This window comes from Dinoponera quadriceps, unplaced genomic scaffold (assembly GCF_001313825.1).
Source record: "Dinoponera quadriceps isolate SergipeBrazil2010 unplaced genomic scaffold, ASM131382v1 scaffold717, whole genome shotgun sequence".
NCBI classification, from domain to species: Eukaryota; Metazoa; Arthropoda; class Insecta; order Hymenoptera; family Formicidae; genus Dinoponera; species Dinoponera quadriceps.
Window position 1 is genome coordinate 2,445,662 of NW_014555639.1, and position 27,789 is coordinate 2,473,450.

At 41.7% G+C, this 27,789-nt stretch overlaps 1 protein-coding gene across 2 annotated transcripts; it reads right to left on the bottom strand.

Moving 5' to 3' along the window:
- Positions 1-604: 604 nt before the first annotated feature.
- On the bottom strand, positions 605-27,789 carry LOC106745046 (calexcitin-2). 2 transcript variants are annotated; one of them, XM_014620288.1, is made up of 7 exons: positions 27,564-27,789; positions 5,089-5,155; positions 2,478-2,530; positions 2,204-2,323; positions 1,708-1,822; positions 1,041-1,138; positions 605-943 (listed from the first exon to the last, which is right to left on the bottom strand). In XM_014620288.1, exons 2-7 carry the CDS (start codon positions 5,144-5,146, stop codon positions 836-838), a joined length of 552 nt encoding a protein of 183 aa, XP_014475774.1. In that variant the 5' UTR covers positions 5,147-5,155; positions 27,564-27,789; the 3' UTR covers positions 605-835. The 2 variants fall into 2 exon arrangements, with proteins under 2 accessions (XP_014475774.1, XP_014475775.1); XM_014620289.1 differs by lacking the exon at positions 27,564-27,789 and adding an exon at positions 6,004-6,028.

Here is a 27,789-nt window from a genome sequence, read left to right on the forward strand (position 1 = left end):
TCTGTCTTTCCCTGAAAAATAAATGTACGCGACAAAAATGTCTTAATCGTCGTTTGATGAGATCCGTGTTTTTCTCTTTCTCTCGATCTCTGGCGTATCGAAACAGCGTTATCACTTTTATAATTTATATATTTTCAGGGGCGTTTATTTACATACTATTCGACGTAATTAGCTTTTCGATGGGGTTATGGATCAATATATATATATATATATATGCCGTAAAGATGAATAGGTATTTGACCCAAACCTTGAGACTATGAAATATTTAGCGTACGGGTAAATTAACGCATTTTTTATGGATCCTGTGAGATCTTTTGGCCTTCGTGTCAAACGTCAAAAGTGTAGAGAGAAGTTAACAAGTTTCGAAATTGGCAATTGGGGAGATCTGTTGCAAATGCCGTCAAAGTGATATCGGAAATGCAGCAACGAAGGAAGAAGTTGCAACGTTAGTTCCTCCGATTCTCTGTTCTGTCAATTCTTTGTTTTGTTTCGCATCAGAGTAACGCGATAGATAAATGCCGCTTTTGCGTATCACTTCGCAATAAGATAAAAAATGAAATTTGCACATGCGATATGATTAAACGACGATAAAGAATAAGGAAAGTATTGATATAAAGTTCTTTCTTCGATTCTTTTGTTCACAGTTACATTCAATTAAATTGACACGAGATGGGCGAGCGGTAAACGAAATAGAGTTTTTAGAGTCTAGATAGACAGAGATTAACAGAGCAATCTCTTTAGTGCACGAGTGTTACATACGGTTACATAAAATAACAATCTGTCGTATAACGACGAAAATATACGCGCGTCTTTTCAATCTCATGGGATGGCGGAGTTAAAAAGAAGTCTTCCCGAATATAAAGTTGCCAGGTACATTCGGGTCGTCGGAGCAGAAATATTGCTTCCACAGGTCGGCGAATTTCTCGCGAGTCACTTCGTTGCCCTACGGAGAAGTAAACAATTTTAGACTAGTGAGACTCGCAACGTGACGTCGTCTTTTTCTCTCTTTTTTTTTTCTCTCAAAATCGATCTGTACTCACCACGTCCAATTTCTTGAATGCCTCGCGTGCCTCGGCCTCTTCGACACCGTGACTGCCGCACACCTTGCTGAATTCAGTCTCGTCAATCGACCCGTCACCTGACGACACAGAAAAAATCGCGTGTTTCAATCTCATATTTTACATGTAGGGGAATTTCGGCTTGCAAGGCCGCGAAGTATTATTAGGAATAGACACGAATGTGGACGACAAGACAAATAAGATGCTCAATTGATAGTTATTATTTCCTCTTCCTAAGGATATCGTTCGGTCGATATTTATATTTTTAACTGTAAAAATGCAATATGTTCACTTGTACGCTAAAAATAAAAAGTAGTATAAATTGTGGGAGGAATGTGACATAATATTTGCGGGGTTTCTCTCGCACCGCGTACTTTACTCATTGAAACGAGAGAGCGTACTTCGCACACAGCACTTTCGAGAGATTTAGAGGATAATGCTGACCGATCGAATTTATAACTGTGATACGCATTCGCCAGAGGACAGAATCGAAGATACACGTCTTTCTCCTTTAATCACTCTCGGCTCGAATAATTACATTTACGTCAGATATTTCTGGAATCCCCGCGTAATAAATTGGCGAGCCATGCTGGCACGGAATAGCACATATTTTTCCGTTCATTTGCCGCGAGCTCGCAGAGAGACTCACCGGAAGAATCTTCGAGATCGAACATGAAGTTCATATATGTCTGTTGCCATTCGAGTGCGTGCGCCGGATCTTTCGCATACTCTTCCCACATCGAGTACCACTCGTCTCGGCTAATCTGAAAGAGAGATGCAAGACCGTTAATATCGCGTACACGTGTCCATGTTTCTGATCGGTGAACCTGTGTCTGTGTTTCCTGCCTTCGATTTAAATTTTAATCGAAAGTCACATGGTATCGCGGAATATTCCTTCAGCTCGCCGAGTGATACGCAAACACGAGCAAACATACCCGACAAGTTATTTTAGAACGTATCCGAACGCAAAAAAACGTTTTAAAAATCGATAAACGCAGGTGAAATGTGGAACTAAGGTATGCTAAAGATTTACAAAGTTATTTCGGAGACTGAAATAGATAGATAGAGATAGAGAGAGAGTCTGGGATAAATTACAACTCGATTTCGTTGCTAAAACGGTCAGAAATATTTACGATACAGCGTACCTGTCCATCCTGATCGGCGTCAGCTCGTTGTCTCAGTCCATCCCAGACTTTAATCAGAGTGTCTCTAGTGTGTTGCGACGTAGAATCGTCCGGCTTCCAATGTCTGGAGTTGCAGATTCGCTGTAACACGAAATAACTGGGAATCAGTCGGAACCCTCTTTGGTCGATGAGCGTGATCGATCGACAAGAATGAAAGCGTAGAAATTGATATATTATGTTATATTTTCGCTTCTGTGAGGAGACGTGAAGAGAATTGATGCATTTGTATACTTACTTGCACAGCAAGATCGAAATCCTTCTTGTCGATGGTGCCGCTTTGATTAACATCTGCGAAAGAGAAGACGATTATTATTGAGATTGAACGCATCTTTGTGAATTATGCTTTTTTTCCTTAAAAATTCAATTGTCCGGCATTTTATTCGTTGAGATATTTTGCGCGCGGCTATTTGTTATTTCAAGTAATATGCAGCCACAGCCCGGCCTGTTATTGCCATTTGCAGAGGAGCATCGTACATTTTTCACTTAAAGGATAAGATGAACGATCGTATGCCACTCGATTTTGGAGCCACACGATCGGATATCGTTAGTTTTCTGAAGATGACCCACTTCCACCGCACCGAGTTTATTCGTTTTCGCATGGCTTCCGCCCGGCTTTATTAATTCCGTTTCGCTATAGAAGGAAACCACCTTGTGCTCTCCTGTCTCCCGTAACTGAAATCCCGTTAAGCGCCGATTACGATTCAGCGAGATAGAACGTGATAGAGAATTTATTGTCTCTCTGGTTGAGCGAGCGGTTGACAAACCCGGGGTCTCCATGGAATAATAATACGAACGTCCGCGCGGAGATGCAACCGGTATTTTTAATAACGGTACAACTTGTTGCAAAAACTCGAAACTCCTCGACAGATTAACTGAATTAATCGAACGAACCGTGTACTGTTCCTCTGCTTAGTAGCCGGATTACGCAAATAATAGATAACATTTCCGTAAGTTAGAACGAATCTTCGAAGCCTCTCACGACTAGTCTAGTCCAACCGAAAGACAGAACAATGGCGGTGAGAATATAACGCGTACATAGGTCACGATGAAATAACGTATCAGTTTCGCGGAGAAGCGTTCGTGGGATATGTTTAGCGGCCAATCGCGGCGGTCAAAGAGGAGCGCGAGGGGTTAATGAAGGCTGCCAAGCGTGTGCACGCCTGTGACCTCCACGATATCTGCGCGATATGGCGCGCACCAACGTGTGCACTTTTACATTATGTGTCGTCATCGTGAAAACGAGCGCGCGTGTACGGCCGTTTCATCCATTAGCTCATCGTAAGTAGGATGCGCGAGAGCTTTTAATAAGGTAGCTGCGGAAACGTCCGATCGAAATCGCTCATAGCAGCTACGAAAATCCGAAACCGGTAGGGTTAGTTTGACGTTGTTACCCAGTAGATCGAAATTCATTATCCAACCGAGAATTCACCAGTTCGTGAGATTCCCCGAGAGAGATGGGGGCGAAAGTTTCGACAATTTTTTCAAGTATCACCCATCCACCTCGTTTGACGACGTTCCCAAGTGAAAGAAACGCGTGCGAGAGAAAGAATCGTTCCTTTTGGTTACGAAACAAATAGAAGTTAATATTGGGGGGATCCTGTTTCGTTATATCCGATACGGTGCAACGCGTAGCAACGGAACGGTCTAGAAGAGCGAGAGAAAACGCTTAGGGCCTATGGGAGTCTTAAAACGGACCTAACCGGTGGTAGCACGCGTAGGATATTAAGACACGTATCATACGCAACCCCGGCGGCGCGTATTGTTTATCTCTTCGTACCGTAAATAGGCGTCTCGCTTCTGCCCGACACATAGGTACCACACAGAGACCGTACAAAACGCTGCCGCGCCGTTTTCATCCTCCGAAAAGCGTGAGGCCACCGACGAGAGCGAGCGACCCTCGAGCGGGCGGACTCCGTATTTCATTCGTGTCGAAACGATACGGCTTGCGCAGCTTTTCGCGGAGGGCGAGTGAAATAGGACCGTTAGGAGAGAATCAAGGGAACCCCGACGGAGAATACGGCGGCGAAGGAGGAGGAATGGTAGCGGGATGCCATCAGGCGAAGATGCGACACCTCGTTCGTTACGTTACCGCTCGATGAGGATTTGTTTCGCCGAGCTGTACGAAACGACAGAAGATTTTCGTCCAACGAGCGCTGCGGGGGCGGTAAATGTTATCTCGAAATGTCGAGGAAAACCGTTCGCATTCGGCCCGGTAACGTTGGCCAAATTGTACGGCGAAAAAAAACCGCAATCCTGAAGAGAAGCTTCTCTTGTTCAGCAAGATTGACAAAACCCGCATAATATGATAATTCTAAGTTTTTCTTTGATCATTTGTTTGATGTCATTCATTGCACAATGATTTTTCCATGTGTAGCGTTGAGAGAAACGAGTTCTTTTTATTTACGCAAAAGATAGCCTCTCTCTCTCTCTCTCTCTCTTTGATATTTCAATAGAGTCCTACGTTGCAGAGAAAGTAAACTGAACAATTTCAACTACGTTCGCTCATTATGCGAAATATAAACAATCACGGGGAAGGATTGTTTAGGATCTCGTCAAAATGAATGGCGTAAAGTCGTGCTAAAAATATCATTCTCGTAATATACAATTGAGATTGCCTTGTTATTATTTGCCTTCGTCTAATAATCAGCTTCTAAAAGGATCGATAACTTCTTATTATGAATCTTTTCGATCGAAAATAGCAGCGAAATTTGCGATATAATTGTATTGCCCTCTTCATTGTCATTAATAGTTGAACGTTACTGTTGATGGAAATGAATACATTTCTATTAGAGTTAACATGAAATGTTTCAACTAATAAGACAGTATACATGCTCATACGTACTTACCGAAGAAAGCGTTGAAAACGAAGAGTAATTTTTTCTTGCGAAACTCCGACAGTGACATCTTCGGACCCTGCAAAGTTGAAAGACAGAATTAGACATTGTAGACAGACCTTATTTAATTTGTTCACGATAATAAAATAACATGATAATCTTGTATGCACTCAACTAAATATGATTCGCGTGTATCATATACACGTGGTTTCACACAATACCGTATCTCTCGATTCGTTCGCGATCGAATGACGATCAGGGTCGATTGTCTCGAGCGACCGACCCTTCTTTTATCTCGAGAATAAAAAGTAATCCTGGCTCTCGCGCGCTTTTATCAGAGCACTTTGTACACATAATCCGACTCCGATATTTGCGAGACCATTATGAAAACACAAATCGCTCGATTTTTTTCTCACGAAACTCCACTGTGTTTAGTCAGAGACGCGATCGTCAATTTTCAATATTAGTTTCAATCCATGTCGGAATATTGCGAGAACGCGCAATGACCAATTAATTACGCGGTTCGATAAAAAGCATCATGCTTACGACTGAGATTGCGAGGGACGATTAACAGCTTTAGAGGGCTTTCCCGCGCTCTCTTTTACTCGAAACGACTGCAGTGTTTTCCAGTGCGGCGTCAGTCTTTATATAATAATCTCGAGAAGAAAAAACCTTTCTTGGTAGCGATAAGGTCGCGCGCGATTCCGACCAGCCATTGACGCATGTTTCGTCATAATTTTTACAACGTTGAATCAGTAATTAGAGTTATCTAACAATATCGCAGGTACACAAGCGTATCGCGCGACGTGTAAGCGTCGCGTAATTCCTCCTTTTCTTATTTTTAGATCGTTCTATATAAAAGCAGTCGATAATTGTCGATTATGTCGCGATAAACGACCCCGATTTTCTTTTAAAGGAGATACGCACCTTCGACGATGAGGAGCTCCGTAATTTAATCGACGCTTAATAACGCGCGCATTACGGTCGCACACTCGGTTAGCGCGCATCAGAGTTTCCCGGCTGTCCTGTTTGCTAAAAACGCTTCTCTCTGAAAGATCGCACGGCAGATTCAAACGCCAGCGTAGCTTAAATCAAATGAGCTTCTTGACATTAACGATGAAGCGACGAAACAATCTATTCTACAACTGGCACGCCTGCCTCTTGTAGATTTGCTGCGACTTAGCGCGATAAGTCAAGAACGCAAATACGATATCAATTTAATTCAATAAATTAATAAACTAACACTTATTTCACAAACAATAATAAGTTAATCACATCGATAATTATTGGGAGTACAAATTAGTTCGGTCCGTTTTCAAAAGATGGCTCTGGCTGTTATGAATGTTTCATAGTGATAGCTGATTTCGGTGGTTTCAGAGAGGTTAGACATCTGTCAATAATATTCAGTTTATATCGCTTTGAGTTTCATATAAAACTCCTGCTTTTTACAGTGTTGAATATGTCAAATTTTGTGTTAACTAAGCAGCATTTGCGGGAGATTTTAGTTTTCTGCTTTAATTGGAAAAAAAGTGCAGCTGAAGCGTATCGAATGCTTGTAGAAGTTTATGGTGACAATGCTCCTACTGATAAATCATGTAGGGAATGGTTTCGACATTTCAAGAATGGTGATTTCAGCGTTGAAGACAAGCCTCGCAAAAAGGGTGTTGTATACTATGAGCTGCTACAACCTGGCGATTCCATTACGGGCCATCGGTATAGGCTACAATTGATTCGTTTGAGCCGTGCATTACGAAAAAAACGGCCGGAATACGAGCAAAGACATGATAAAGTTATTCTTCTGCATGATAACACTCGGCCTTATGTCGCAAAAGTCGTAAAAAATTATTTGGAAACGCTCAAGTGGGATATTTTACCGCACCCACCGTATTCGCCGGACATTGCTCCTTCTGATTACTGGTTGTTCCAAAGGATGCAGCACGATTTGGCAGGTCACCGGTTCACTTCTTTCGCGGAAATCGAAAATTGGCTCCTAACTTGAATCGCCTCTAAAGACGAGACATTTTTTCGAGATAGAATTCGAAAATTGCCTGAGAGGTGGGAAAAGGTAGTAGCCAGCAATGGACAATACTTTGATTAATCTGTTAATTCATTTTGTTCTGAAATAAATGCATTTTTGACCAGAAAAAACGGATCGAACTAATTTGTACTCCCAATATTTTAGAGTCGTTGTGCGCGATTACTTGCGTATGTGAGTCAATTGTATGGTCAGTCGAGAGAGACCGTTATTAGCTCGGTGCATTAATTGAAATAATTTGTTTAACGTGCTTTTAACACCAACTTAAGCGAAATCACGTTGCGTTTCATCTAGATTTTCGCATGGACAGCGGAAACTGTCAGCCCCGAATGCAATTTCGTTCCGCTTCCAGCGCGAACGGATGAGATTTTCTGAGTGAGTCTCTAGTTTTTAAGTATGTTCCTAAATAATTGGATCCTTAAAATCTCATTTAGAGTCGCTAACGCGTCTCCGGCAAGGGGCGAGCGATAAAAACAATGCCAAATTACTTCGATACGACGCCGCACGGTGCTAATTAATGCAAATTAGATTCTCATTACGTTGCATTAAAACACAGATGTTTGTCGTCGTGTGAAGAAAAAGAAGAAAAAGGAAAGGAGAAACGTGAGGCTGATCTTTCTCATTGAAGAAGAAAAACGTTTATCCCGGGACATCCTGTAGATTTTTAAACAATAACGTTTGGGAATCGTCAGGATCGTCACTGTAGGATGGTTAACTACCGACATCTTAAAACTGCCAATGATATACGCATCAAGGTTGATTTTGACGTCAATTCACCGGCGGAATCGCGTTTATCTTGCGATCGGGCTTTCAGTCAGTTAACGACGCGATAAAAGTGCGATGGTTGCCTGAGCGATGCGCACCGTCGGCTCGCCTGATGGTTAATTCTGCTAGTTAATTAAATCAACAATATTCGCCAGTTCTGTATAGCGATACGCGTTCAGCCGGCAACTGACGCGCACGAGTGTATATGCATGCGTTAATTATAGGATAATGAAAATTCGATGGAAAAATTTACGGAATTCTCGCACGTACGAATGTTCGACCTTACGCCGCGTAATTCAAAGCAACGTAAATTAGATGACGACTTTCTGCGAAATTGCCGCTGTTACAACTATGAATTTCGCGTTATTTCATCTTCTCACCGAGGTTTATCGATTGTACCTACCGACAATGCCACATTGTTCATAATACCTATTATAGTTGTCTATAAACGATAGACTAGCGTACAAAGATCCCAGCTGACGTCACGCTACGAGGACCATTGTATCTTCATGAGTGGGACGCGATAGGGACGAAAATACTATCACGGCAGTCTCGTTATCTGAACGCGTCGATGTTGATCAAGTGCGCATTGTCTAAGTCTAATCATTTGCGTTAAAAAAAGAAGCTTCCTCTTAATTGACTTTATTGTTATCCTTGACAGATGCGGATTAGTTTATCCGCCTACCTGATTGGCAAACAGTTGCAATGATTTATTTCATAAATTATCTTAATAGACTGTCACTACTTATCAATTAGGCGCCGAAATAGAATCCTCGATCCTCGGTTAGAGCGCATTGCTCTATCTTCGACTTTCAAATTCGAAAAATTACATGTTAAAATGCAGTACTTTAGCGAGATTTCTTTAGCTATCGCACAGTTTCGCAGGAGCAAAGTGTGAGAAAAGTCGTTGGAGTTTGTACGAACTGCGAGAACTTTACCGCGATGGTCGTCTCGTATATCTGCCGTTTGTTTGGCGCGTCTTTAGAAGTCAAGGAAAGGAACGTTCTTCCCTTCCTTCCGTCGGGACGTTAGATTGCCTCATTAATCAAAGAATTCACATTGATTAAATTGACGAAGAATATCTTACCCACCGAAATTTACCTCGGCTCTATTTGATTTCTTCCGGATATCGCGGATATGTGTGCGCTTTTATCGAGAGAGAGAGAGAGAGAGAGAGATCCAATTTGCGCGAACATCTGCGACTATTCCTCGTAGCTTGCAAAGATAATCGCTAGAGTGGATTACTTATTCGCACACGGTGTGTCGCGTGAGCTACAATTTTCCTTCTATATTTATGACCTTGTCTTCGTCTATGCTGAGTTCCGTAACGAGAAATCGCGCCATCTTTTTGAAACTTTGTCGCGGAATGTTGACGTACTCGCACGGCACTTTCAATCTGATAATATTTCAACGGACCTTATGTCCCCGCCGGAAAAGTGGTTATGACTTTCTCAGACGCGTTTAAGGCCAGCGTAAAATACAGGATTCGTCGTTTAAAAGCACGAGAGCTCGTCGCTTTTAAATAATTTCCCACGCTCGTCGCACGCAATCTGTGCTCTTCATAAGCAAAGTCGCCGAATTTACGAGATAAATGCACCGACTGATCACGGTTTGTTGAAGGATTTGATAAGGGACTCGCAATCTCTTGGGTAACGAAAGTTCACCGTAAGATCCGCCAATTTTCCTATCATTGCTATTCTATTATTAAAATCTGTCGAGAAGATGTCATAATTCTTTCGCAAATTAAACATATGTTCTGCACGCATTTCAGTTTCCCCCTATCGAAGGATGACGAATGAAAGAAAAAATCGCGCGATGATTCGAGATTTTTTATTCGTTTGCATCTTGTCCCGCAAAATGCGATCCATTAAAGTTACCACCGTTACGTTAATAATGCAGAATTTGCGAGATTCCAAAGTCTCTTTGTCACTATCGCTGTTCCTCGCTTTCCCGCAATGTCAGACGAGCTTTGAGGTGCGCATAACGGTCACATTAATTTTATTACGAGTAGAACATCGCAGCCAGGTATTTCCTCTCGTCGTGAATCTTCCATCGGAGAGAGAGGTACGTAAATATTCGATCTTTCCGCGAGGTTGTCGCTCTGATTACGACGAACGCGCGAGATATGGTAAATCGCGAGAAAAAATATTCACAAGAGCCGCTCTCGATTTCGCGCGAATTTCAAGTAGGCAAATGGACATGAAACGAGACGCGGCTGTAACAGAAACTTGAAGCCGCCGACGAATTTGTCCACATATAAAATGAGGCATTTCTCAGCGGCAGCGGTCTTGGTGGAGACAATGTAGAGGCAGAGTCTCGTGAACTTTACGCGCCCGCGGTCTGTGAAAACACAAATGTAAAACACAAATATTACATTACGGCAGCACATCGTCCCTTTGCGACACTGAGAATGCCAGAGATTTTACACGATCGTTCTCTCTCTGATATTCAAAATGCAAGACTCGTAGCACTTTATCGTACAGTATTTAAAAAGGAACAATATTAATAACGCGCGCGAGGAGGAAAGCAAAGATACTCTTGCAACAATGACTAGGAGTGAGTAGTTGTCCCATTGAATCGGCACATCGAGCACAACGAGTGGCCTACTTGTATCGCGCGGCCGGCTTTTAATGTTTAATTAAATCACGCTCTCCGCATCCAACAACGTATATCACTCTTGTCATATCGCAACAACGGATTCGCATAGAGCTATGCGTTTAATCCCAAGTGCTAGAGTGAGAACGAGATTATTGAAGGGTAGAAAACAAATAATCCGCGCGTATGCATGCAAAAAGTTCGAAGATTTTTCTCTATTTTTGGAAAAATTTCACGCTCCATTTAGCGAAAATAATGTTCCACGGTGCGACTCAATTCGGTGAAATTCGACGGAGATTTGTAATTTTAGATTTTATCGCCGAGGCAAAAAAGAAAGCGACTCTCCGGCGTATCGCGCGCGCGACCTTTTTCTCTCTCTGTCGAATAAACGCATACTCCTAAGCACTACTGTGCAACCAATAACGATTAATGAAAATTCAATATTTGTTAGCGCGAAACGAGAGTCACTGCCGCCGTGACTAAATTTGAGCAAGTACGCAAGTGCCCTCGCGTGAAAACACACCCTTGGTTCGACACGCATCGACGATATTACGCGCAACGAAATGACTCATCAATTATTCGACCAGTCGTGTTGCATCGTTTCGATGCACCTATCGACTACGCGCGCACGCGAGAGAGAGAAGCATTTTTTCCATCAAGTAAATCATGCAACGCGCTCGATGTTCGCTTCATATTTTGGTCGCGGCACTAACAGGTCGTAGTGCCAGCGGCGGTCGCAATTAACGAGAAAACTTTACGACGGTCAGGAGTAGCGGCTCGTAGTATTTTCATACGCATGTTAGGCAGAAATAAAAATAGAATAAACCGAAAACGAGCGAGATACGTTAATCATTGTGCCGGAAATTAGCGACAATTAGAAGCGAGGCTTTATTGCGTTATCAAAAGGAGTTTTCCCGATTTGCACACATCTCTCTCGTATCCTAAATTGTTTAAGTTATTGTTTAATTGTCAAACGCAAAGATTTACAATAGAGTTTTCTGTTATCAATAATGCACTACTAATATTATCAATACCGCTCTTCTAATGTTTGTAAAAGTTATCCGATAAACACGAAATTACGTGCGATATCAAATTTCACGCAATATTTTAACGCTCAAATCAAGCGCGTTCGCGCTTGTCTGCTGCAATGCAAACTTCGTTCGCAATGCATCGTATTAGACAAGTGCAAGTGCATTTCCATCATTTGCGATTATGATCAATTTCGGAAATGTTGATTAGCGTTAACCGATGCTTTAGCAAATATTAATTCACGTCCTGTATATAATTGCGGCCGGTGCTGCGATCTGGAAGGAGATGAGGAATCGGTTAAATTATAGTCAAAGCTAACTGACATCGACAATCAAAGTTGCATTCGCTTCCGTTGTTCAAATAGCGTCGGACATAGGCGTCTCTCTAGCTGCCCTCCGATTAACTGCAATGTTGAAAAAATGCTCAGCTTTTCAATTCGCATTTTTAAAAACTGCTCCGGCAAAGAGATTCGGTATATACAAATCTGCAAGAATAACGAGCATGCCGCTGCGCTTTGTAAAAACGCAATTCAGAAGTTGGGTCGAGTCGCATTGACACTTTGCGAACGCAAATTTCGCGAATTTCCGCAACAAAGTGAGAAATGCTTTTAAGAGGTAATAACACTAACCGGACATCTATCCCAACTATCTTTGAGGGTAGCTGAAGAAACGCTATATTATACAACCTATGATTGAATGAAGAGAAAGGCGTGTGTAAATTAAATGTTACTTGCGCTCTTTCGTGATAATTAAAATTGTGATAAAAAAAAAACTTTTCTTCTTCGATCATTCGCACACTCGGCCGAAGAAGCAGAGGCTTTGATAAAAGAACCGTAAAAGATCTACACTGCCGATAGCTACACGATACCGTTGACGCGATGTGTTTCGATGCTTCGCATTATTCTCGCGAAACAATTTGCAAGTAGGAAATACTCAACAATTTCGATTAAACATCGCACAAAGGTGAAGTCGCTAGTGTAACTTTTCGGCACGCGTTTGTAACTTTCGCAACTTCAGATTGAAACTATGCAAAAGACGAATCAATATCGTTTTGTCGAACGTTTCAATCATTTCAGGAACCATATTTCTAGAGGTTGATATTTTTACTTTTTATATAACGTTATGTAACGTTACAGGGAGATGTTTATGAGCAATAGTATTATTATACGATAGGGGAAGACGCGCATCAGGCGGATAATTTCTGAAACTTCATTTTCACGTCATATAGAAAAATGTCCATTCTCCAAGGATGGATCCCAACTTTTTCATAAGGGTAATATTTGTGGGGGATCTTCCTGAGATTTCGACACGCCGTATCTCGAGCGGCCAAATGACTCGGTCCTAGAGAAAAAAAGAAAAAAGAGAGAGACGAGAGGACGTATAACGAAAGTATATGAAATTTTCAGACGATGCAGAAATCCTTTCTAAACCGGCGTCTTGTGATAATGTAAAAGCGCGTCAAACGTCGCAAGTTTGGATAGAGAAGCCTCTGTGATAACGACGAAAACAGTTATATTGGGCGCACGATGTTGGAAGCTTGTAACGCTCGCTGTGTTATAACTTCCGGCCACCGGGAGCAACAATGCTATGTCGGGCTTAAAGTTCTAGGAACGGCAGCATCACGCAATAACAACTCAACAACGCGGCATGTAAATAAAAAATATCTGAACTCGTCGTGGAAAGAGATCAAATAGTCGGGGGAAAAAATGTTTTTTTTCCCACTCGCGGAGTATAGGAAAGAATCGACGAGAGTAAATACGCAAACGAGGAAACTACATCAAAGGTCATGCGAACGAGATACCGTCGCAATGAAGCTTTATAACTTTCGGTACGGCTTCCGGAAAAAAAGGAAACAAAAAATAAAAAAAAGAACAGATTCAACTGGGACTATACCGAATGAATGGTAGAGCTGTATGGAACGTTGTGCTTTATGTTATCTCTTTCATCATACGTGACTTTTACATCAATTGAATATTTATACCGTCTATTAAATCACCGTTTTGAAATAGAAGAAATATATCTGGCAAACGTAAAGGCCCATGAAAATCCTGCTCAAGGAAAACGCGTCGCGACTCGCGAAAATATATCGCGCACAATAGCGCTGCAAAATATATGTACGTCACTCCGGCGTACAAATGCAATCGTATAATACAAAGAAGAAAGCTATTCTCGAAAGTCCGCGTTTCTTGTTTCGTGGAAAAATATCAGAGGCCATTGAAAGCATTATTCGTCTCATTGTGCGATTCCAATTGGTCTTAAATGGAGCAACAGTATGCAACGAATCATCCTCTATAGCCGTACGAATGAAGCCGGAAGTCTCTCGCATCTGAATCAGGCCGCATTTATCGGCCCCCAGCCGGACTCGCGATCGTTGAATGAAAAGCACGTGCATCACGCACTGTGTAAGTAGCTTACTAAATTACTCACTATGCATTGCGCGCGTTATCGGTCTCGATGAGTCTTTGCTGAGTTACATACGATATATGCAAAGTGACGGCAGAGCTTGCGGGTTCCATGAAAGGAAGCACAGTGGCGGATTTACTTTTCTTAAGAAAAAAGTTCAACTTTGAAAGATGCTGATATAAAGAAGCGTATAATTTCTGTTTTGATTCATTTGATTGACTTTATTTTCATTTTTTATGTTGGCCAATTTCTTTCTTCCTAAAAGCAGCTTGACGATGATTGCCCTGACGAATCCAACAGTATAATTCCGTCTTCAACTTCTTAAGCAATATTTTATTTTTAGTTCTCTGACTTTATTCTTTTACCCGATTATCGCGTCAAGCTGAATAAGAAGATGGAAATAAAAGATTAAATTAGAAGCAGAATATATTAAGTCGAATGTAAAAACTTTTACACGCCAGACGGAAATTAGTTTAGAACGCAAAAGAGGATGTAAGAAATTGTTTTGTTCTAAATGTTACGTCATATCTCGCAGTCAATGTTATTCGTCAATCCATTGTCGTACCGCATCACATTGAAATATACAAAAGTAAGAGACAAATATCACTCGGATAAATGTTTTTTTAAGCATTATGACCATAGAAATTGAAATAGCTGATTTAATTAAGCCACTTTGAATAATCCGCTCCAGCAAGCGAGAGGAAGATTGAGGAGTCCCGTACATACTTGATCTGATCATGATTCAATCTTTATTCTTCGACCAGGGTTGGATTAATAATTGCCGTCATTATATGACCTGATATATTCGCTATTAAAATCCTAACCTAGTGACGTATAAAACACGTCTACGCACATAGTGTCCTGGACCAAACATCATTAGATTCTAGAAAGTGGGTATTTTCACTCGTTCTCTTGACGGTAGAAGAAACCCTTCCTCTTAAGCCGTCGGAGTGAGGTATCGCCCGCGCAGAGTCGAGTGCCGACTGCATCTTATTTAATTATTGCGCCCGATTGCTTCGCCTCGTTTAAGAAAATACTCGATACACTTCCAATCCACCGGTAATCCAACTTCTGAGGAAAGTTGCGAACGACAATCAGATTCGCGTTTCGACATTCAATCGCGGAATAATTTCTCCGGCTTTCTTCGCGTGGATCCGCACGGTCAATGTGCTCGCATGAGCAAAACTATAAATTTTCCATGAAAATAAAACAGGCAAATTCCAATCGAAATTACAGTAGCGTGTCTGTTTTTGTACGGGCTCTATAATATATAATAGCGCATGTTGAAAATCGTGCTCACGTTTAAATGATGAAAGTTGTTCTTTTTCATTCAATATGTCGCGCAAATTTACACGTTGCGATGATCGCTTATTTTCACGTGTTTACGATATAAGAAAACTTTGAGAGCATCCGTGAATAATGTCCGTACGCCGGCTTAAATGCGCGCTTCAAAATGAGCTTTGGACAAAAAAATCAATAAAAGTGCGCTCCCCGACAAACTGCGTGTCCTCTATTTAATGTACACCGCATACTTGATTAAACAAACTCGGCGGTATAAAGTGCATTCAACGAGTAGGTTCAACATCCACGGTTGCGTATAATTGACGCTCGCTCCGACCGATATTAATCTCTCGCAGTTTATTCAATGTGGCGCGTTGAAAAATATAATTTTTCTTCGAATAAAAATGCGGAATCACGTCCGCAGTTCGAAGCATCGAGTATCGAATCGGTAATAACGCGACGAGTGGAATAATTTGAAAACCAGGGACAACAATTATCGATGCGCGCAATAACAAAATAAGAGAACAAAATAAGTGTCTCTTTGTAAAAGAGACACAAATATTTTACAAACTTACTCGTAACGATAAAGAAACACGTGTTTCTTTTTTACGAACAAAATGGCGTATTACGAGCAGAAATTCGCAATAACCGTGTCTTCACAAATGGGCAGTGATCAGCACGATGGAAAATCAATGCATTGGAATTCGATGTGAATTTGAGCCAAAGTCGATTAACCGTTTACCTTACTGCGTTATCCATCTACACGAGTCTCTCAGCGAAGCTGTTTACGTTGCTCCGCTTATTAACCGAGTAATTATGGCAGCTCAGTATTATGTTGGTCTTTCATCGATGCTAGTCCACACGCCGAAATTCTATGCCTTAGCAAACTACATTAACGCATAAGCTGAACATTAAAGGCTGCTTCTGATGGGGATTTAATTAAAATCACATGGCTGGAACAACAACATCGTTCGGCAAATTTGATTATTATATTAATTACACGATAATAATTTGGAGATTATTTGCAGCGGAAGAACTGAATCGCGTCTCTGAGACCGCTTCATTTTTTTAAGTAATGGAGATTACGTGATGTGGAACGCTACGTAATCTCTGTTCATTAAAGACAGGGCTTTAGGACGGTTCGGCAATGAGCTCTTCGGCCGTATTACGCGCGGTCCTCGTAAAAGTCGTAAATTGCACCGCAATAGTGAGGCGTGAACTTTCCCCGCCGAGAATTCGGAAGCGCTCCCAGGTCGGGTATCAGGAGAGATTCGCGCGGAAAAGTTATCCCTCGTCGGTGTTTGCAAAATGAATTACTTACTCTCTCTCTCTCTCTCTTGACTCGCGGGGTGGTATGACGACGTAACGCGGACGTGCAAATCTCACCGAGGACGATTGAAACAATTCTCGCCGATCGTACGGACGGTAGCGGCAGGTCCCTGCTCCTAATGATCGATCGTCGACCCGCGCGACCATTAAATTAGCCGCCTTCAAAGTCCGACCGCCTCCTGTCTTTTACACTCTCTTTGAAGCGTGTTCCTTGCGCGCGCGACACTGACATTTTACCACCCAGACGGGTAGCGAAAAAACAACCGCCCGAGATAATCGCGGATTTAAGAAGACGTACAGTCTTTGCGCTCCCTTTCAAACGTTTTCTTCGTACGCGCGCGACATTTCGCTGCTTTTATAAAAAAAAAGATGTACGACGCAAAAATGCGTTAGACAGATGATGTCGAGTCGAACGTTAACCCGATGATGCGTCATCGAGTGTCAAGAGGTCGTCCAATTGCCTCCTTGTAGTATTTGTTATCGTGTGTGTTAATATCCGATTAGCATCAAATCGGTCGACTCTACGTTTCAAAGAGTACGAGGAATGCAAGTCGCATGATTTGAACGGACAGTCCCGACGGCACGATCGCTCGATTAGGCTTAATCTAATATTAGACTTAGGCTCGCGAGCGGGTTATTATCAATTCACCGTTCGTGATCGTCTGACATGGGGCTTAAATAGATTGGATTAGATCTGTACGTGATATAACGACTACGAAGTTAATCTCATATTGCAGACGTTACACCGCAACATCGGCTTACCGGATCGTCGTGCACATAATAGGCGACGTAATGAAGTCAAGCCGAGGATTTGTTCGAGCAATTTCCTCTCTTTGGAATACGAATTCTGCGATATTGCTTACAACTTTGGAAGTTGATTTCAACTCGATCTGAGGAGACACAACGTTGAAGAATGATAACGCATGTCGATGAGATTCATCGGGATCCATCGTTGTTTCCAATTGTGTGCAACTTCTTCTTCGCGAAAATTTGGCGAATTCCATCGGATTTCCATCCGCTTCCATGACAAATTAAATATAAGCCGTCGACCATGAAAGGGGCTCTCCCGTCGATATTTTCTCTCAACGATCGTTTCAGCGGCTGTAATACATCGCAAAAATAACAAACTCCCACACACTTTGCGTAATTGTTACAGGGTTGTATTCTTCGTATTCGCGACGGCCTATCTCATATAAATTCGTTATTATTAGATATTATTCGGGCTGCGAATGGATCTTCAAATTTAATTAAGCTGGCCAAGTTCCGCGTTGCGCAATAATTTCGGAAATCGTTGAATTCGCACAATTAGAAAGCTGATTATGACACTGCCAATTAATCGCAATTCTCAAACATTTCCCGCTGACGGAGAAAAATTTATTTCGCACCAATCTCGAAGAAAACGGAGAGCATGTGCGATGAAACTCGCATTTGTGTTTCGCCCTTCATCAGCGAAAGACAGTCCTATCTCGTTAGCAGCGTTAATAACACTTTAACGTTTTTACGCTCTGCACGAAAGACACGATTGAGGGAAGTTTATGCGTGCTACAGCGAATAAAACTCGGCCGCGCGGTCACACCCCCGATACACGATTAAAGCCTTTGATCTTAGTTTACAAGAGAACAAGAGAGGAAATTTGTCCCGGTAGTTAGCGAACGATGCTCGCGAAGCCGCATTGTGTTTGAGAAATAAGCTGGTCCTTTGGGGCAACGATGAGAGGGACGCGAGTTAATCGAACTTTATAAATAAGCATGTCGAATCTCGCTACTCTCTTATACACGTCCCGGACGATGCACAATTTTATTGGTTATTCTTTATTTTGATTTTTTCACTGAGGTTAAACTTAAAAAAATTTCTTTTTAATTTTCGCTCGAAGATCACTCGAAACTTCAACCACATCAAAATTGTACATCTGCCGCTATGTCGCGTCGCAATGTGCTTGCGCGAAAGTTCGCCAAGTAGCAGTTCTTAACAACCTCTCTCTTAAGCTCTAAGACTATTAAGTGTCCTCTGTGATTCTCTGTGTAGCGCTAATTAACGCTGCTATCAACGGGGAATTACATTTCTCAGAGACGTCTGTCGCGACGACTGTAATGTGAGCGGCGAGAGACTTAAATAAATAACGCGTATAATAGTGTGCGCTTCTGCCGGAACGACGTTTTTGATGTTTGGTTGAGAGAAAATCAAGCACTCGAGATTTATTAATCGTAGTTTGTAATTCTCGTCACGCAGGCCGGCCTCATTTATTCGGAGCAAATCACATTGAGCTATTGATTTCTCACGCTTCAATTCAATCAGCCGCGCGTTCTTACTCGCGCATTTACCTCCTCCGTGTTGTTCCATATGCATACCACAGACAAAACAGCGGAACGCGCGCTGTCAAATTTATCTTATCTGTCCGAGGAAACGCAAGTTACGGGCTGATCTTGAAAGTTAATCGATTATAAATATTTTATCTGTGATCGAATAAAGCGAATGTACAATAACGAGGTACATTCAGCTATATTTGATCGCTATATCGGCGTAAATTTTTTTTGTTTAAATATATCGAGCCAAATTTTATTAATTAAAATGGCGAAATTAAGAAAGTTTAATTAAAAACGCGCCTTTTCGCGCGGCAAAACACAAATTATCGCTTTAATAAAATGCCGAAGCAATGAATTACGCGGCCGGCTAAGACAATCGCTCGTTGTCCGCACCAGTGTGCTGTTGCGGCATGATTAAAACATCTGCTGCGAGAGATAACTTTGTTCCTCAAAAAGCGAATGCGGTAAATTGCAAATTTGCGGAACTTCATTTCAACGTACGAACGTTGTAATGAAATCTTTTTCTTGCGCTCGTCCCTTGCGTCAAAAATGAATTTTAATTTCGCGATTAAAAGAAGAAAGCGAATTAAGTTTACGCGCGCGCTATTTGTCGAGAACGAACATATAGATACAATCATTTGACAATCGATTTGTGCACAGTTTGTAAGGCATAAGATAAAGAGCAAAACAGGAATGTGTCACGATGTCGTCAAATGCTTTTTCTGACGTTGCAAAATAACTCTACACTACGGAAAAAAAGGCGCTTCTTCCGCAGCGAAATAACGCTCGGCTTGATACTACGTAATTATAATCAACGACGTGAGGAAAGGTGGCGTTGCACGAAGAGCACATAAAGGAAAAAAAGATGACGCACGTGGTATGGCGAAACAAAAATGTTGGCAATTGCTACGGAGATATTCGTAAGCGCCGGCAAATGCGTTTTTAATTTCCCCGGAACAGCTGCTGACTTTTCCACAATCTGTGAGATGAGATCCCCTTTCTTCTCGGTGCATTCGTTCCGAATTTCCGATAGATACTAACGGTACTATCGTCGGAGACGCGACAATTATTATCGGCGTCTACCGTCCAAGTCTTACGGTCGCTCGGGTTAAAGACCGTCAATTTCCGCGAGGTTTGTTCGAGTCAATTTCCTACATTTCGGATCGCACTCAAGGCGTCGTTTAATGGCACTCGTAGATAGAGTTGAATGCATATTGCAGCGAGCGTTTGTAGGAGCGCGCGTTAAATTGCTGTGGCATCGCATTCGGTCGCCTCTGTTCCACCTCGGAACTTGAGGGGTGATCGCGATAATATCGTTTCGCATTTATCGTGCTCGCACCAAGAAAACCGCGAGATTAAGCGACATCGAGATACTGGGGCAATTGTGTTACATTCTTCTTGATCCGGAATGACACCCGGAAAATCACCGCATTCGTCTCGAGGCATTCATTTCGTTCGGTCTCGAAGCGTTATCGAAACATTCGCGCTATTTTATAGCTAGTTGTTTGACCTCCTTTTCATCGAAACCTCTAGAAAGAGATCGATGTGTAGAAGACAGCCCTCAGGGTGTCTCGGGAGTTTATTACTAAGCTTTTATACGCCAAGACTGATCATTTACTTAACCTGTAGAAACGAAGCGTGTCAATTGTAAGGTCGAGCCATTTCGCGATGAGCATCGTCGGACTTTATTCTTGTTTGATTGGATTTTGATAGTGAGTTTCTCGATATTGCTCACACTGAACGCGAGAAATCGCATACTCTCGTTTAAAAAATTTTCGTTGGTTAATACCGAAAAAAGAGGACGCGGACTCAGACCGTCGGTACGCCTCGGATAGCGAGGATATACATGTTATTAATATTAAACGTTGCACGGCGAGCGAGGAAAATGAAATTTTTTTGCGGAATACCTCAAATACCAACGTTAATATCGATTAACTGTTTCCTAAAAGAAAAAAATTATTTGGCGAAGAAATTGTTTGAAAATATCGGGAAATGCACACACGTGTTCCAGCGATAATTTATCGAATAAAACTTTTATATGAATAAAAGATAATGTAGACACGCGGTGACAATACCGTTTATTTAATCGTGCTGCGAATCTATGATTCAAATAAATTTGCATTTGTTTAACAATCGCACAATCGCTCCATTTTGAAAATGTCACTAACGTTCCGATGCATCTCTCTTTGATTCCATTCGCACGCAAAAAATGTAAATTTTCTTTTTCATAGCGACACAACACATATTGTTGAAACATCTGTCTGACGATGCCATTGCTTGCCGCGCTACGTCACAATTCGTAAACGAGATTACCGCGCGTGTCACTTTTATTGTATCAACGTAGCAGCATTTTAGCGAACTCATCAATCAAATACTTTTTCCAGGAACAAAGTTCTCCTATGTGTTGTTTACAAGTTGGTAAGTAAGGGAAGCGCAAGTTAAAATATCGAGACAAACATCAACCTCCGTTGGAGAGCGCGATGGAGAACTTGCTATCTTATTATATCGGCGAATTGTATTTGCGCAATTAATTGCTCCTCCCGATTCGCATGCACAATCAGTACATACACCAAGTTCACTATGTCTACGAAACACTTTATGTACAAGATGCAGGTAGCGATCTATCGTGAGTCTTTGTGTGCCAACCGACGTCCCATTTTTCATTCTCGTCGGGCTGAACGGACTATTGTTAGAAAAATCAATGCCGTGCAATTTGCATTAATGACACGTAAAAAAATGGAAAGCGCTAATTGAGAGGACGAGAACGTCTCATCTAACACCACGTTTGACGAACAATCGTTATTTCACTCCTTGAATCGGTAAACGTCTGCTTCGATTTTTGCCGTTACGCTCTTAAAATATAATGTTCCATTACGCGATCGGTTGGTGACAAAAAGTGCGTCGATTAAAACTGCACAAAGTTTCGATTGTCTCATCTCGCGCTCTATAATTGGAGAGATCCTATAAAACATTAATTTACGACTGATTTCGTCAGCATTGATTAACTGTGACCGTGGATTCAGACAAGACTCCTACCTCACTTTTTGGTTCCACGAAGAGAGAAAGTTCCATTTAGACCAAAGATAAAGTTAAACGACTCTCGTCGATAGCGACGAGTTTTTAGTATCAACTATTTACGACGTGTTAATTAGGAATCGGTCGAATTGCGGAATTCGATGGAAAATTTGGAAGATTTCAACACGATCCACAAATTCGTGCGACCGATTCTGAGTACAATTTTATGCGTCACGAGAAGTCTTTTCGGTATCTGAATTATATCGAAATTGTTCCAGTCGCTTCGCGCGCTTCTGGTGTTTCTACTCGAAACTTAACCCGCTGTCCGTGAAAATGTAAATGAATACATTCCTTGCGTGGATGGGCACGTTACAACATCTATGGGCAACGTCCAACGAACGACAACTTTCAAAGTCACACGATGCTGCAAAACACGAATAAGGAGTTTATGTAGGCGTGTTCGATATCCCCCTTGGCCGAACCATTTGTCAGCGCGAACATAAAAAATATGCCGGTGTGACAAATGATACGTATTTTTTCGTAGATCGATCGGCGTCAAAGAAATCGTCAAAGCGACACGCCGTTGTTCCCCGACGTGTGATGTAGTAGAAACCGGGCATAACATCACTTCGAGAGCAGTTTCATGGAGAAACGTCAGGAACAAAAATTACGTTCATCATTGCATCTCATGAAAAATGTGCGCTCGTTGCGAGCGGTCAATTTTGCGCGTCAATAAGCTCCGATACGAAAGTTTCTGTAACGAAGCAATCGCATGCAACATAGCCCGCAAAATGTTCACGATCCTGTACTCTTGTATGTATCTCGACAAGATTTCCCTGATGGAAGTTTGAGCGCACAATACACAAATTACAGATATTATGCACAATGAGAATAGAGAGAGATTAAAAATAGCATATATAGAACCTTAATAATCAACTTGTCAAATCATCAATACCTTTTACAATTGCCTTTCACGTTATATTACAACTGATTAGTTATTCCAGCGAAATTATTATTCTCATAAATTGCACGCAACAGACGAGTGGGAAATTATATTACAAGCTCGATTACACGTGAAAACAAGATAACAGGACTCGCGAATTGTTGTTGCACGTTACAGTTTCACTTTACTATCATTACGAAATTTGCATAATACATTTTGCGTTTAATCTCGTCGATAGTGATCATTGTCGTGATGCGATAAAATTTGAAATTTCATCGGTACTCCTTGTAATAACCCAAGTAAGAAGAAATTTTTATTCGCCCGAGCGCGTATTGTATCGAACTGCTCGAGCGAGACAATAACGAGGTAGAAGGATGTCTAGCACTGTGTAATGAGCAGAACTGGCTGCAGTTATAGATATTCGATAAAACATATTTCTTATCTCGGTGATTTTTCCAAGTCCGCCGGTTCTCTTTGGGCGAATTATCCCCAGGACGACGATGTAACGACGATAAGAAATAGGGAGGCAAGTTGGCTGTATTTTTGGTAAAGTGATTTACTACGTTAGATAGCGACCCGTTCGTGATGAAACGATAACTTTACGGTTATCTGTTCTTGGATTTTAGATAATCGCAAGTTTAGATATTAATTTTGATAATGCTTTTACACACACACAATGACGGTGTTATGCATCGTAATCTTTTCTCGTCGAGATTTAAAGCTTGACGATAACAGAATATATCAACAATATTGATGAAGGAAGAAGAGCAGAAAATTGACGCGTTAACCTTCACGTCGGAAAATTAATTTTCCGGCGTTAAAGTGTCGATTAATTTGCTTAAGGAAAAACTTTGATTGCAACGAGGGAATTATATGGACGCCTGTGATTACGGAACGGGAAATTATTCCCATGACACCGAAGCTCCGCGCAGCCCAAGTAGTCGGAAGTGTCATAAATTTTGGAGGACGATCACGAACCGCTCCTCTAATGAGAGAAAGATTTACGCTCGCCGATGCCAACGGACGGAATAATGTTTCTCTTTGAAATATTTTTTCGGTCATGCACGTTCGCGTGCACTTTTCGCGAATCACGACGAATGGCCCGTGCAACGCTTTAAACGCATTAACGTGACTCCGAAATCATTATCGGTGTGCAATAATAATAATGCTGTAATAGCGGGAGCCTCTTTCTTTCTCTCTCGGACAATTAGATTAATTTCCCCGATGCTGATTGTGTAATGTAATTCGCGGACGAGGTCAAAGGAGGAAAAATTCTATTTGTCTTTGTCTCTACCGCGCCGCATAATACGGTTAGTTAGACCATCATCATTTCTCACAAAGGTTGCCAACGAACGATTCTGGTGAAATAATTATCCCGCGTTAATCATATCGAGTGATACTGCGTTACGAATCGGACGTCACAATAAATAATAGGAGAGCATATTAAAAAATACAAGATCATTCCTCGCTGCTCGCAAATGAATATTTTTCTTGCCCATCTATTTCCCCGCAACGTGCCGATCGCTCACATACGAGATTAAACTGCCATCCGTTCAATTAGAAGAAATAATAATGATAACGGAGAATGCTCGAGACAAAATTCCATTCCTGAGGTGAAGCAAACAGTCGCGAGATAGGCACTAACCTCGTTTCCTCGTTAAAAATTGTCGATTTAACGACAACTAACGACGCGCGCGCTTCCGCTGCGGGAAAGCTTTGCGCCGCACATTAGCGGTTAATACTACTTACGGCATCGCGATGTAATAGACGAAATCGTTTAAAAGCTACCCGCAGCTCGACGGTGGCGGCAAAGGCAATGAGCGAAAAGGAAAATTAATTGTACTGTAATTTCATTAGCAAAATTTCGAAGAATAACGCCTGGCCTACCGCGTTTAATCGCGGGTAATGGAATTTAATACGCTGCACGCGAATACGATACATGTCGCCGTTAAATTGCCGCGACCGGGCCGGGCGCGAAGATTTTCAGGAGGAAATCTTGAATGACGTCTGTCGTGGTTATACAGCATTTATGGATACATTAGGTATTTACGCGCTATTAAATGCGCGCGTGCACAATAAACGATATTGCAGCCGGCTCATATATCCCGATATATTTTCATAAAAATTCCCAGACGATATTTCAACGAGCGGTAATAGTAATATTTCAAGATAAAGTAGAACAGCGAGACGCAATACAGTCAATCGATCGCGCTTGTACACACGCGTGTAGATATCGTAATTTGTCCATTTCTGTTGTCACCTCTTTGTTCACCCCTAATGACTCAACTGTAATCCTATCAATTTTTCCGATTCATTTAGGTACACCCTTTGCACGCAACCATGCTCGTAGAATGCGCGTTCTCGCCTATGAATCAATTATCACGAAAATTGATCGAATCGTCCGGCGGGGAATATCTCATGTTCAACTGTTACGCAATTAAAATTGCAATTGGTAGCGTAGTAACACTTGGACAAATCGGAATCCAACTGGTATATATTGAAGTCGATATTATAATAGCTCGTGAACATTTTATTTTATAGCAACGAGACGAGATCCATCCCGCCATCCATCCATAATTTTTATCATGTCGAAACACTGCACGTTTGATCATATAATCGAGATGTTGACGTATATATGTTTATATAATTCGGCCGTCGCATCCATCACTGAACGCGTCTCCCGCCGTTATCACTTGATACGTTTGCGCGTATAGATATATATATATATATATATATATCCGTGGTTCGTAATAATTATTCCGATTTTAGCGATCGCTATTGCGAATTAGACGCGCAGCGAGACTTATTAATGGTGCTATTAATCCATAGTGCAATTAATAATCGCAATCGTGCCCGCAAATTTCAATGCTACGCGCATCCTTGTTCGTTGTCTCTCTCCATTGTTAGCGACGTATAATATATATCGCATAGTGGCCTATCGATAATCAAATAATGAGTTTCCAGCGGTATGCTTAATACGTATTACGTATGCGTAATAATCGTAAAAAAGCAACTTAGTCTTCACGTCATTCACATATACACACACACACACACGCCACAGAGAGTGCCGTTTATCATGTAACGTGAAGGAACCGAAGGAAAAGCGAAGATAATATAATACGATTTATACAGGTCGAACTGACCTGAGACTAAAGAAAATGTACGCTTCAGCAGAAATGTGAAAAATTCATATTCTTTTTATACAAGTCTATCGATGGGACGAATGGAGCGCATATTTTTGAAAAGACTTTGACTGAATATAGCATAAAATGTTCCACCGACCAGTGCGATTTAAGCGATAATTGTCCCGCCTTAGACGACTCAAAGTACGCGAAGAATTTCTATTCCGTTTCCATTTTTCTCCGAACGGGAGCGCGTTTATTTTCCCGCCGCTTTCGTCGAACTTTGTTGCACCGCGAAAGGTGGGAAAAGACCGAGGGAAGAGACGTACGCAAAATAAACCCGCGAAAACCACGCGTTCGGCGTAATTGAAGCTTCGAATAACACCGCTGCACCTTTGTATTCTACACTTTTGTATTCTACGAACTAGTTTGCGCCGGGCCGCCACACAGAGGTATCAAACTTGGTCAAAGTGTTTGAGCCCACTCGATCCGCCCACTGAAAGGTAGAGCGTCACGTTAAAATCAAATGTCGAGTTAACGGCAATCCGCAGACGTTACATGTCAATAAAGGTGATTCTCCGCGCGCGCTCTTGTACAGTATTCTATATACGCGGATTTTACGCGAATTACATACAATTTATACGGCGCATCGAAACGAGTCTTTTATATATATAAAGTAATTCTGTTATATTTTCGATTGTCACATCGAAATGTAGCAAATCGCACATAAATACGCGTAAAGTTGAAAACTGACATTTGAATGTTAGATATTTAACATCACTGAAAGATGTATCTCTTCTAATTTCGGTTCCTTTTTTTCCTTCTCTTTCCAACCGCGAAGAACGTAAAAGCATATTTTCAACACTAATAGAACTTATACACGACACACCACGGCTCGAGAATTAACGCTAACATAAAAAGCGTCACTTCCTTCTATCGTACTAGCTTTAAACTTGGCAAATGATTTAGAACGTTACAGCGGTTGTCTGTTTAACGGTGTGTTCCTTTCGCGCGTTACGTTTACTCAAGCAGGACAACGCGAGTTCAAGATCAATCGATATAATTTCTCACTGAAGTAACGGCGTTTCGCTAAATTCAACGATTACACTGTATACGTGCGGACGATCGAATAAATACAATACATTTCCATTTACATTAACGGCCAATTAACGACGACTGTACTGAATTCCGATGAGCACCTCAATCCACACACGATCCGCATTAACCCCTTACACCTCGGCTGTCAACGCTCGGACACGACATGTCACGCGTTTCACCGTCGTTGCAGCATTGACGAGCAATTTATTCCGCCTGACAGATCTAACGATCGGAAACCATTTAACATAACGTCGCGCGTGACACCAATTTTTAATGCTCCATCTTGTCTGTAAGCGTGTAGCTATTGCGTGCAATATAAGTGTAAATTAATGTTACGCGGAACATATGAAAGATGAAAATAAATCTGATTTTTATCGAGCGCGTGAACGCGCCGAATGAACAATCTTATCGCTCGCGAAGCGTTAACAGTACGATAATAGAAATCATAATTAAAGTAATTTGGTTTAAAATTCCGGAAGAGGGGGAATTTTTTCCGCAAAGTTTTCTAACAAAGATGAAAAATCCGCGCGAGAGGAGAAAGAACGCAAAGAGATTCAAACAACGACTCACCTGTGCGCTTCCGCGTGAGAGTAGAGTCCAACTTATCGAAAAGTTCCAAACGTCCAAGATGCGGAGGAAACCAGCGGTACAACCCGATACCGTGATAGAGTTACGACGTGCGTAGCGGTGGGAAAGCAGAAAGAGAGCAAGAGAGAGAGAGAGAGGGAGAGAAAGAGAGAGCGAATGGACCGGTCGTGCGATCTGTATGACGGACAGATGAAGCACAAAGTGCGCA

What these genes read in the sequence shown, in the direction of transcription:
- LOC106745046 (XM_014620288.1), bottom strand. Translation starts at nt 5,146, where the DNA reads ATGTCACTGTCGGAGTTTCGCAAGAAAAAATTACTCTTCGTTTTCAAC. An exon ending in ACGCCGATCAGGATGGACAG is followed by an intron (nt 1,823 to 2,203) that starts GTACGCTGTATC and finishes TCTCTCTTTCAG; the next exon opens with ATTAGCCGAGACGAGTGGTA. An exon ending in CGATCTCGAAGATTCTTCCG is followed by an intron (nt 1,139 to 1,707) that starts GTGAGTCTCTCT and finishes CTGTGTCGTCAG; the next exon opens with GTGACGGGTCGATTGACGAG.